The 12764-nt window shown below is 42.3% G+C and overlaps 1 protein-coding gene across 2 annotated transcripts; it reads left to right on the top strand.

The window, feature by feature from the left end:
- The first annotated feature begins 6196 nt into the window (after positions 1-6196).
- LOC117494065 (potassium voltage-gated channel subfamily A member 3) lies at positions 6197-12058 on the top strand. 2 transcript variants are annotated; one of them, XM_034144738.1, is made up of 3 exons: positions 6197-9161; positions 10938-11012; positions 11159-12058. In XM_034144738.1, the coding sequence occupies exon 1, from the start codon at positions 6380-6382 to the stop codon at positions 7973-7975; it is 1596 nt and encodes a 531-aa protein (XP_034000629.1). In that variant the 5' UTR covers positions 6197-6379; the 3' UTR covers positions 7976-9161; positions 10938-11012; positions 11159-12058. The 2 variants fall into 2 exon arrangements, with proteins under 2 accessions (XP_034000629.1, XP_034000630.1); XM_034144739.1 differs by lacking the exons at positions 10938-11012; positions 11159-12058 and adding an exon at positions 9452-9500.
- Positions 12059-12764: the final 706 nt, after the last annotated feature.

A 12764-nucleotide genomic window follows, 5' to 3' on the forward strand; every position in this document is an offset into this window, starting at 1 on the left:
CTGACGTCAGGAACAAGGAGCTCCGCCTATATGGCCAACTCTCCACCTATCAGGGAAATGAGAGGTTGCCGTGGCATGGTAACAGCATGGTAACAGCATGGTAACATGACGCTCGTGCCTCGCCCCCCTCCTTTGCAGGGGGGCGTGGTCAGCTGCAGCTCATGCAAAGACAGGGCTGGAGGAGAGCAAATAGAGCGAAATGAGGCATGGCTGAAATGCATGATCTGTTTGGTATTTTGAAAAAAAAAAACGTATAAATATACCTTATATAGGTATGGCCCTACAATATATTATTCAAATATAGCATGATAGGTCCACTTTAACTAAAAAGTACCCATAACTACCAACTGTTTTATAGAGTAACTGACCTCACCAGGGTTTCCCACACATTGACTTTACTTGGGCGGGCCGACCTGATGCTCCTGACCAGTGAGGCTTCGTTCTACAGATGTCCGTGTCCTCTGTGTCTCCTCCTGTCTGCCTCCCCTGTGCCTCTGTCCTGTGCAGCTGCTCTCTGGCCCTCATGTCTATAGTTATGCTAATATGAGCGGTTGATTAATTAGTCCGCAGACAGGTGCTTTGTCCATATGGGACTGCTCTTCATTTGTGAATATTCAGATTACCGCTCCCCTCTGTGCTTTTACTGTCCATGGTTGTGGGTAGAAAGAGGATGTGGGACGCTTAAGGGCATGTCACTGGCTGAGTAACAGGAAGATACCGCTTGTTTAAGTGGAGTGATTAGATTATTATTATTATATTAGAAGATTTTAGAGAGTTGTCTGGGGATCATAATAACAAAGGCTCATGACTGTGGTTTTCATGGAATCTTAAAATAGCACGTCATTGCATTAGTTATGCAAGTTCATCAGCAGTAAAAATAATGCGAATACATTATTTTAATACGTAAATTGATGCTTGTTATTGAGAAAAGAAAGACTGCAGAAAAACTGAGCAAGACAGTAAAAAGGTTACTTACTTCTCTGTAAATCCTCCATGGTCAGTCTCCATATAAATTAGACTCTTGCTTCTGGTCCCTTGTGAATAAAATATGTCTGTCTGTCTATCTCTCGCATTAGTCTTCCTGTCATTCCCTGAGGCCTCTCTCATGGGAATAAAACCGGAGAAGCACTTCAAGTTTCTCCACAGCTCATGGGAGATGTGATCAAGTGACATTTATATCCGGAGCCATACCGACATCTGGGGTGTTTCTGCACCATCTCATCACAACCTCCACAGTTTCCCTTTCAGACAAAGAAGCAGGTACTCTAGTTCAGGGGTTTTCAAAGTGTGGGAAGGTGAGCCTCCCCTCAGAGAACATAAGAACAGCCGCGCCCCCCCCCCCCCCCCCCCCCCCCCCCCCCCTTCCAATTATTATTGCTATTTTATTATTATTGTTGTTGTTGTTACTATAATGCAGGGGTATTGAATTGCATTTCAAAGAGGTCCAGTAAGAGAAAATGTCATTAAATGCTCTGTTTTCGCTGTCTACCTTTCTCTTTTTTGAGCACGCCATTTGAAATTCTCTTCTTGTCTCGTCTCTGTGTGTGTGTTTGAATCTATCGTGCTGACTCACTGACTGCACCAATTTGATTGGCTGAGTAGCGTCACCTCCTTAAAACATGAAACAATAACTTTTTTAAACCTTTTAATCTTTATGTTTTAAACATTTTTTTAAATGAACGTCAACTTTGCCTCCTTATTACACTCACCCCTACTTTAGTGCGAACAATGAGTCTGCGTCTTTGATGCGCACAGGCGGATGATGCGGGGATGCAATGTAGACAGGAATAAACGCATCATCCTCTGGCTGCAGCCTTGACTTTTGATCAAAGTCGATGCGGAAAACCTGCACTCACACAGGTAGGTGGAGGTGAAGGGAATGAGCACTTTTACAGCCTTTTTGGCGAGGTGGGGGAACTCGGTCTCCACAGACAGCCAAAAGTGTGCAAGTGACGTTTTCTGCCAGACGCTGTCTCCTCTCTCACTTTAGGTAATTTCACTAAAAATCGATCCATGTTGCCGCTCGCATAAAGTTAGCTGAAGTTAACTAGCTAGATTTCACTGTTTCTCGTTATTTCTTTCTCACGCTGCGCCACCCCTGAAGTTCTCTGGCGCCCCCCCGGGAAGGCGCGCCTCACACTTTGAAAACCGCTGCTCGAGTTCATACATGATCAGGTGTGTAATTGCCTGATTATTTCCCATTTAAATGCAAAAAGGGATTTTACTCATCATGACTGAATCCTACTGACTTTGGTTATCTTGTATATTTTGTTCCTAGTGGCACTAGAGTTTATATATATCTTTAATAATATCTTATAAATCCTATTGACTTTTTGTGTCCCCTGTCCCCCATTTCCACTCGTGCTGCCGTCAGGTAAAAAATCCTAATTTGTCACACCTGCAAACTAATGACATCTTCATCGGCCTCAGCTGTGCGTTGTGTTTGGTGGTTTTCCAAATGTTAGTATGCTAAAATCTTACACTATATGGTTAACATTATAACTGCTAGACATCAGAATTAAGTCATTGCGAGTGTCATTATTTGGACATTAGCATTTAGCTCAACGCATCCCTGTACAGCCTGGCCGAGCCTCTTGTTGCTGTATACTCCATTTGTTTGTTATTTATGATTAGATCCAGCATTGTTTGGCATGTATATTGCTGGACAAGAAAATTGGCATGGCACTAAAATTAGACCCACGTGAAGACAAGAAAGGAACTCCCGAGAACCCCCTAAGAGGAGAAACGGATGGGCACTAGCATAGCCTAATTAGAAACAAGGAAAACAAATGAGAACAACTATCAAAATAAATGTTCCATTACAGCTATAGTAGCGTGTGAAGGGTGGTAATGAGGAAAACCGTTTATATTTCCTGAAGCGATGGCCTGAAAGGAAACACTTCTTGAAAGAAAGTCTCCTTGTGAGGGCAGAGCTTCCAACCACACAGAGAGCACATGCTGAGCAGAAGAAGCTGGTACAGGTCTGCCAGATACATGATCCCCATCCTTAATTTTCTCTGAGAGACATAAAATTCAACCTTTTTCCTGGAACTGCAAAAGGAGGCTGTAGTGCATCCCTTGCAGAAGATCTAAACCTGCCCATTTTCTCAAGTGAAACCAGATGTCCATGACCTCAGCCAGCTGAGCTGTTCTTTCCACAAATGGCCCACTTCCCGCTCACATGCTTTTCGGGCCTGTTTCAGTGCCTTTCAGTCAGCCACATTCCATTGTGAGGCATTCAAGTGCAATGTACAAGGTAGCCTAATTTCCTGGGTTAATAAGGGAGTCTGGTTGGTCCTATATTTAACCTGAAACCACATTAAAAGGCCTTTTGGCTGTCCCTAAGCTATTTCCCTGTGGAACAACTGGCCCTTTTAATACAAGACAGCTCAAAGTGACCTCAATAGTAAAAACAGGCTCTACACTTAATGTTTCAGAGTCACAGTGCTTAACAGTCATTGTCTTTATACAGTTGGTTAAGAATGTTCAGAATTCAACACTTAGACTAAGAGCAGGGATCTGTTACTGAGACCTTTTTTTTTTTTAACTATTCCAAGCCTTCCTCCTGTATTTCCCCCATTCAATTATTCTTTTTATTTTTATTTGACCATAGAATTGTGCTTCCGGTTGAACAAACCTCAGTTCACTTTCAATGCATTGATGGAAAAATAATCACTGTAGAAGCGACAGAAAAGTATTCAACAGTTTACAGTGGTGGAAGAAGTATTCATTTACTCAAGCAACAATACCACAATTTAACACATTTCCATTGAAGCTTTCATGCATTCATAAAAAGTATTAAAAACAATATTTAAGAAAATCTACTAAAAGTATCAAAACTTAAACTATTCACTATGCAGCAAAATGTCCCCTGTCAGTTATATTATCTTAGATTGTAATAAAGCTCTGTTACTGTTACAAAGGTCAGATGATATCCCTATTAGCATGAGCATTGGCTATTCTTCCTGGGGTCCACACACACAGTCGGCTTTATCCTTCTCTCTCTGCGTACTTTTCTCCTTGGAACAACATTTAAAAAAAATGCAGTTTGGTTTTGGTCAGAAGAATTTATCGTGACCCTTGGGGGTTTTATGAAAAATACACTGTGGCCAAGTTTTACATTTACACTGTAGGAAAACTGTGGTCATTTAGGGGGTGTTTGCAAGGACTTAGTGTTTTTAAATGCAACATTTTTACAAGTGAAGTCCAGGTTTGTGTGTATGATGGGGGATTTGCTGTCAGATTGGGTGTTGCAGCACATTGCCCATGTTGATGGGAGACTTCTCAGATTAGTCCAGTCGTTGGATGCTCATTTAATTTAATCTGGAGGAAGCAGATGTTCTTGAACAGCAAAAAGTAATCACTCACAATTAGTGGAGGGTTACTTCCCTCTCTTCCCTTCAATATTGTGTTCCTTTACTTGTTGATGTTATGTTAGCATGCAAATGTGTCTAAAGAATTAAGTTAAAATATAGGTTTTCATAACCTTTTACTGAATACATTTATGATATCCCAGTGCAGCTATAATTTAAAGTAAGGAAAGTACCATCTCCTAACCTTAAGGGATTGTCCTCATATCCTCTAACTTTGTGAGAAATATATTGTGTATAAACGTTATAGGTATTGAGAAAAGTCCTCTCCACAGACTGTCCACAGGTGACCAAATTCACAAGTCTGATCTGTGAATAAAGGACAGTCTACGTATACACAGAAATAATCATCACACAAAATAAAACAACGAGGATGGGGAAACTGTTATTTGAACATTTGTGGAAATAGTGTTAGTCTATAGCCATCAGCCAATCAGAAGAAAGATTTTGCCTGAGCAGATTTTGTAACCTAAAACATTGGTAGCATTGTGAAGCCATAATAAATGGCTTCAAACAAAGGTACCCAGCTGGCTTGGTTAACCCCAGGCCATAAGAGCACATACTAGGTAAACAATTGAGTTGGATGTTTTGTTTTTGAACTGGAGCCAATACAGCAGTACAGTCTGAGCACTATTTAGCTTTGATTTGTGAAAAACATATAAATAGTGTTTATAACAGGAAAAACTCTTTGTCCCTGGGAACTTTCATTGTTTTTCATTTCCTTTCAGCGCCTCCAACAGCAACAACCAAAGTCAGAAAGTCTCTTCAACTTAAATAAAAAATGTAGCCAGCCACACATATGGAAGAATTAGAGGAGAAGCCTTGATGAAAAAAAAAGACAAATAGTTCCTGTTTAGATTTTTATCGCTACCTTGCCAACGTACAACATATGCTTTTGAATAACCATCCCAATTTTTTATATTTTGATATTGTTATTTTCATCCTAATATTTTTATATCATTTATGGTTAAATATGGGAACAGTTGTCACTTTTTGGGCTGAACATCATGACATCAAAAACAATAGTTGTAAAGGATAAATAGCACAGTTCATCTGATAATCCGGGAGAGTAAACCTCGGTCAGGTTTCAGATTGGAGAGGCACGGATTACTCTCTGCCCATCACATCTGTCACAGGAACTGCGATGCTGTGTACTATAATTGCCCTTTTGACATTCACAATATTAGCCTTTAAATATGACATGTGAGTAGTGTGCATATGAAAGGATTGTGTATCTCCTATGATGCCATGTCCATCCTTCATGTATTTCATTAGATAATACTTGATTCAGTGTGTAATATAGAATATTTTAGTTTTTTTTTTTTAAAGAATCTCTTTCCATCCACTAACTTCAGTTAGGCTACTTAAGACTTTAGATAAACATCATTATCATTGTGAGTTATTAAGAACTGGCTACGGCAGAACAAAGTATACCTACAATTTTCATTTTCCAAATGCATTGGTGCTAATTGCACTATGGAACACCCAAATATTTGTCTTGGATGAACAAAAAATGTAACAAAGGGTGATGCATGATGTTGGTGCTGTTCCGGAAAATTAGGCTCTGATGTATGAGTAGCCTATTTCAAAACGTCCTGCCCATCTGTGGGCAATGACCTTGTTTAAAGCAGGATAGTATTTTCACTCCCTTAGTGAGTGTGCATGTGTGTGTTTTTGTGCTGCTTGAGTGTGTGTCTACAAGACAGTGAGGGGCAGAGGGAGGCGGGCACGCCCAAATGATGGTGTTGAATGACGCCCGTCTGTTGCTTCTTCAGTATTTCGGTGCGTCCTGCGATTGGTGGAGGACGGGATATGGTACCCAGGGCTGGCGCACCATGGGCGGGTGGATGGCCTGTTTATAAACCCAGATCTCTCCTCGTGGGCGGGAACAGCAACAGTAGAGAGTGAAAGCGGAGGGACAGAGTGAGAGAGACGGTGGAGGAGAAGAGGCTGTGGTGGCGGCTGTGGCTGACCGGGGATCGCGGAGGGGGCGAGGCGGCCGCCCCTGAATGCCTCTTCAACCGCGCATGGACGACCACCTCAGCCTCCTGCAATCACCCCCGCTGAGCGTTACCAAAACCCGGGGCGACAATCTGGTGAACCACGGATACACCGAGACAGAGACCGACGTGATGACGGTGGTGGCGTGTGACAACATGCTGGAAGAGTCGGTGGCTCTCCCGGGCCACCACTCTCTGGACCGATATGAACCGGATCATGAATGCTGCGAGAGGGTCGTCATCAACATCTCGGGGTTACGCTTCGAGACCCAGCTCAAGACTCTCTCCCAGTTTCCAGAGACACTTCTGGGAGACCCCAAGAAGAGGATGAGGTACTTTGATCCTCTCAGAAACGAGTACTTTTTTGATCGAAATCGACCCAGCTTTGACGCTATACTTTATTACTATCAGTCTGGCGGGCGCATCAGGAGACCCGTTAATGTGCCCATTGACATTTTCTCTGAGGAGATCCGCTTCTATGAGCTGGGTGAGGAGGCTATGGAGAAGTTCAGGGAGGATGAGGGCTTCATAAAGGAGGAGGAGCGACCGTTGCCAGAAAATGAATTTCAAAGACAGGTGTGGCTGCTTTTTGAATACCCAGAGAGCTCGGGTCCCGCGCGGGGCATAGCGATAGTGTCTGTCCTGGTTATTCTCATCTCCATTGTCATCTTCTGCTTAGAGACACTGCCGGAGTTCAGGGACGACCACAGGGATCCGATCACTATTGCACCTGCGATTAATGGCACACTCCCGTATTTCACCAGCCCATTCTCTGACCCTTTCTTTGTTGTGGAGACGTTGTGTATTATTTGGTTCTCATTCGAGCTGCTGGTGCGCTTCTTTGCGTGCCCTAGTAAAGCCATTTTCTCCAAAAACATCATGAATATTATTGACATTGTGGCCATCATTCCCTATTTCATCACTCTGGGCACAGAGCTGGCAGAGAGACAAGGAAACGGACAGCAGGCCATGTCATTAACCATTCTGCGCGTAATTAGGCTTGTTCGGGTGTTTCGCATCTTCAAACTCTCGCGTCACTCCAAAGGGCTCCAGATTTTAGGACAGACTCTGAAGGCCAGTATGCGTGAGCTGGGCCTGCTCATCTTCTTCTTGTTCATCGGTGTCATCCTCTTCTCAAGTGCTGTCTATTTTGCTGAAGCAGACGACCCAGATTCGGGGTTCAGCAGCATTCCAGACGCATTCTGGTGGGCTGTTGTCACCATGACTACCGTGGGCTACGGGGACATGCACCCCGTGACCATCGGGGGGAAGATCGTGGGGTCTCTCTGTGCCATCGCTGGTGTGTTGACCATTGCTCTGCCCGTGCCTGTCATTGTCTCCAACTTTAACTACTTTTACCACAGAGAGACGGAAGGGGAAGAGCAGGCACAGTACCTGCACGTGGGCAGCTGCCAGCCCCTCGCGGACACAGAGGAGCTGAGGAAGTCTCGCTCCTCTTCCTCACTCAGCAAGAGCGAGTATATGGTTATAGAGGAGCACGGGATCAACAGCACGTTCAAACAGCAGCCCAACTTCCTCACCACCACGCAATACAACTCGGAAAATTGTGTGAATATAAACAAAAAGATTTTCACCGAAGTGTAGCCAATTATAGAGTCATAGCTCTGAACGCAGGAAGGGTAGTGTGTAAACACACAGCTGTTTCTGTCGCTATGCTACAGCGTGCGGAAGCAGCGGTAGATCAGATGAATAAACAAAGGAATAATGAGGGAGGGGAAGCAAAATCCTGTCAGTTCAGAGACGCTGCTTTGTGCTCCATTCACAAAATCTGTCCTTTTCATTTCGGTGATGAGGATTCATAATTCAGTTTTACTTTCGCGCTTGGAGATAAAGAACTCATTTAAAATATTAGGTCTAGTATTCTTCGGTGAGTTAGGGAATTGACCTGTTGTGCATTGTGAAATTGCCAATACATCATCACAACAGCCTATTAGAGGCTTTATAACTGAAAGATGAGTAAAAATGTATGGTACTCGAAGAGCACATTGTAGCCTATTGACATAGCCTACGTGTTATGAGTCGTGATTCGTCAGTCATAGCCTATAATATTCAGAATCATTGAAATATGTGTCTGAGTGTTTTAACACATGTAATGTCACAGTTTTGCATATTATCTAAATTAGACCGTTCTGTGAGATGACTTAGGCCTAATTGTGCGTTAAAGTCTAGTCAAAATGTTACTGTCTTTAAAAAAAATCCCTTATCCTTTCATATGAACTGTCATGGTGCGATATACCTGCTGTCAGTCACTATCGGTGCAGGACACAGGGATAAACACAGCGCACACGTACAGCGATCAAAGATGGAGCGTGCTTCTCTTTGGATGCCTCAAATATAGCTATGCCCGCTGTGATGCAGTCGCCATGGAGACGTCCGTTTCCTCGGTAACCCCAGTCACCGTTGCCATGGCACCCTTGCTTCCACAGAAACCTTCCAGATGGCTTGGAAGCTATATCGGAGATTGTTATCAAAAAAGCTTGTATTGAGTCTCTAATAGGACAGTACGATTTGCGTGCGTAAAATACGAGCCCCAAACATACCGAGCATTGACACACAAAGCAAATTGGGAGAACAACGTCTGTTCACACAATTGCCACTATTAACTGGGTCCCGAAATGAACCAGGCACCGCTTGCTAAACCGGAAGATGTGGAAGGGGAGGCAGCGCGTGAGGAATTATGAATGAACTGGGAGCACGTTGTGTCTGGCTGTCCTGAGTGCGCTACTGCAGGCGCTCAGCAGAGGCTGCTGTTCTCCCACTGATAAACATGGTAAGTTCTGAACACTGTCACTCAGGCCCTGGCCTCTTTATGAACCCTCCCTTTACATTTAGTCATAAAACCAGTTGTTTTACTGTGTGGGTTTAATGGGAATGCCAATACATTTAGGTTAGTTCAATATAAAGAGTGTTACCTTAATGACATTTCATCCCAGTAATATCACAGCATAATAAAAGCAAGAGGTGGTTGGTTTTTTGTCCATGCTCTTATTCATGCAGCACACGGTGCATACATGTACTGACCTTAGTGTGTGGGTTTTCCTATGTTGTGTAATGGGGCAGATGCTCCTGCAGTGCGCCCAGGTTGTCTTTAACCTTCAGATGACTGAATAAGGGCACCAACAGCATGCCCACCCAGTGCTGCCCCCTGGTGGCTACCATCTCCTTAAAGAACAGGTGGCTCACCTGATGTCTCTGACAACATTTGCCAGTGATGTCAAAAAGATTCAGAGGTAACATAACCATGAGATATCTCACAACAAGAGGAAATTGAGAGCTGCCATTTAACAACAGTATTGTTAAATGCATTGAATCTCCCACTCATGCTTATAAACGTGTTTATATTGAAGTGTGAAAAAAATCCCATTTAAAATTATTGTTAGTAGTAAAGCCTCTACCTTGCCTTTTTTCCTGTACCCAATTCCTATCTTTGGAACTGCTGCCCTGCTACCCTGCAGATTTATGTTCACTGTCACCCCTGACTGTGATTACTCTATCTAAAAAAGAGATGGGATGAGAGGGAAATATAACATGTTAAAAAGGCAGGATGGGGAATCTATCTATCAGCCATGTTCTGAATCTATTGAGTGTGACTCTGTGTGCACTTGAATGTGTTCTTGTGAGCATGCGTGTGGTAGTTGACTATTATACCTCAACACTCATGGCTGAGTGATAATAAGGGCATTCTCAGTAGTTGGCTTACCCTAAAGGCAAAGTGGGAGGTCCCACAGAAAGAATGACCGCGTCATAGATTATTGCTTTCCGTTTTAACCCCTGACCTTGACTTCATACATTTTCAGTGAAACCCTCTGTGTTGGTCATCAGTTAAATTGCCTGCTCATTTCTCAAATCAAATAAAAGCTCCAGAGAGGAGAATCACTGGTTTATTGATTGTAAGCAAACTATATTTTGGAAGAGACAGTAGCTGCTTGTTTATAATCTATTTGGATTGGTCAGTCTGGAAGCTAATCTTATGAGCCTGGCGAGGATAAATTATCGAGAAAAGAACGCACATAAAAAAAGAACGGTAACATGCACTTTTGTCTTTTCAATTCCTATTCTGTCAAGCTCAGATGATGTGCAACATTGCAGCTCGCTAGTGTTTCACATTTGTTTCTGTCCAGATCCCTATTACATATCCTAACATCTGCTACTCTTTCTTTATCTTTACTAAAATGTAGGCATTTGGTTGATGCTCTTGTACAGGATGAATTGCAGTGTGGGGATGCATGTCTGATTAACTCCAAGACTGTAATGCTGTCAGTGGTGGCACTTCTAGAGAAATGTTGCCCTTGTTAAAATTGTCTCGCTCACATCAAATATGCCTGCCCCTCTTCACCTCCCTTCTCCTCTCCTTATGATCTGACACTGTTTACACTTTGAGTTGTGCATGAGGGGTAAGAAGACAGCAGGGAGAAGAGCAGCATCCTTGCGTTGTTAATAAGATCACCAAACTATGTGATGGGTCTGGTTACTCTGTGTGGCTCTAACAATGTAGTCTTCTCTCCTCCCCATTCTCCTCTTCCTCCTCTCTCTCTTTCTCTCTCAGGTAAAAGTAGCTCAATTTTTCTGCACAGACCTCCTGGAAACCCTGACGACCCCAATTATACTGCCTCCCATTTAGGTAAACAGACTTGATTTGATAAGAAGAGTAAATATGACATTAGTGAACCTTACCTAACATTCACTGCTAACGATTTAGAATGGTGTTCTCTGTTTAGAGCTGTATAGATTACCCATTAACCTGCAGTGACCTTTTTCTCTCTATAGGGGCGCAATGACTCTGGTCTTCCTGATGAGCCAGATTGGCCAAAGCAAAGAGTTGAGACAGAACTCCCACTGGATCAATATTTCTTCCCCTACCCTCCTCCTGACTGGTGTCCTTAAACCCAGACTGGGTGCCTACCAGTTCTCCCCTTCCAGTGGTACACCACTCAATCCAAAATGCAATTGCTAGAATGACAAAAAAAACGGACATATAATGTATTCCACATACAGTTTTGTAGCTGCAGTATTCTGACTGCTTTTCTTCTGGATTTGACACACTGTGAGTGGATCGATCACGCCGTCAAAATGGATTCAGGCAGCGAGAGAATTCAGCTGGATCAGTTTTATGGACTCTGGCATTTCTCTATCTATCTACTGTTTTCCATATAAAATTGCAATATGGCAAAGAACATCTAATTCCTGGATTTAATGCAGATTTCTACCCATTCATGTTTTAAGGTAATGATATTCATTATGGACAATAACTGAAAAACAGATTTAGCTTCAAGTCAAAAGTGGCTAAAACTGAGGCCGACCGTGATTTGCTGATATGAAACTGTGATACAAATCAAAGACTGTTAGCCATATGCCTTTTGTTAATCTGTGTGCTCTGTATTGCAGATGATACAAATTGTATCTGTATTTGTAAGTGATACAAACACCTATGTATGTGTGCTGGTTGCAGCTATTCCCCTGTCCTATACACATGGAGAACAATACAGAGGCATATATATACATACATGCACATACATGTATACACGTACCTATGAATGGCTCTGTTTTATCCCAGAGTGCACTGATATGTTGGGATGGGGCAGAATAACGCCAGTGGAAGGTTGTGTATGCCAGTATTTGTTCTGTGCTATTCTGTGCTGTCTTAAACATGACCCATATAAAGAGATATCAGTAGTACTGTCATTATTTGCGAGGAGATTTTTTATTAATTAATGAGAAAATTGAACTGGGAAAATATCTTTATAAACCGTATTTGTGTGGTTTTGATGATTTCATGATTAGAGACATTTGAACCAGCATTACCCTGTCTGTGTTGATGTTTCTGTAGAATTAATCCTTTTCTATAATTCACTTTGGTATGGTTTAGTATAAGCTACATATTTAATTTGGATTTCATTATTTAACAGGATGAAGGGCAAATAAGGGCAGACCAAAAACATCAAATAGTTTGCAGTAGGACACTAGAACAAGTAATAGCAGTGCTTACGAATGTGATTCTGTGTGTGATTATAAGTTGCTTTAATCATTCAATGTTGCTCTAATGTCCTAGATTTATAGGGGTATTATCATCCATAAATATGTTGACAGACAGAAAAAAATGGTTTATTGTCATCATACTCTTTTAGTATAGTGAACAGGGTTTGGTGTGTAGCCCTTGAGCAGCTGTCTCGTACAACACAGGTTGGGGTTGTACTAAACAGCTGGTGCCAAACAGAAAATATCCTATTTGTAAACACAACTGAAATAGAAGTATGATAATAAAAGTAAAAGCAACTATGCTCTATGACACAATTTCTGCAACCTCACCCATTTTAAAATGTGCATGGACAAGAGATGATTGCTTTTATAGCACAATATTGCAAAAACATTTGGC

Source organism: Trematomus bernacchii, unplaced genomic scaffold (genome assembly GCF_902827165.1).
Source record: "Trematomus bernacchii unplaced genomic scaffold, fTreBer1.1, whole genome shotgun sequence".
Taxonomy (NCBI): Eukaryota; Metazoa; Chordata; class Actinopteri; order Perciformes; family Nototheniidae; genus Trematomus; species Trematomus bernacchii.

Excerpts from the sequence above, each read along its gene's own strand:
- LOC117494065 (XM_034144738.1), top strand. The coding sequence starts at position 6,380 with ATGCCTCTTCAACCGCGCATGGACGACCACCTCAGCCTCCTGCAATCA.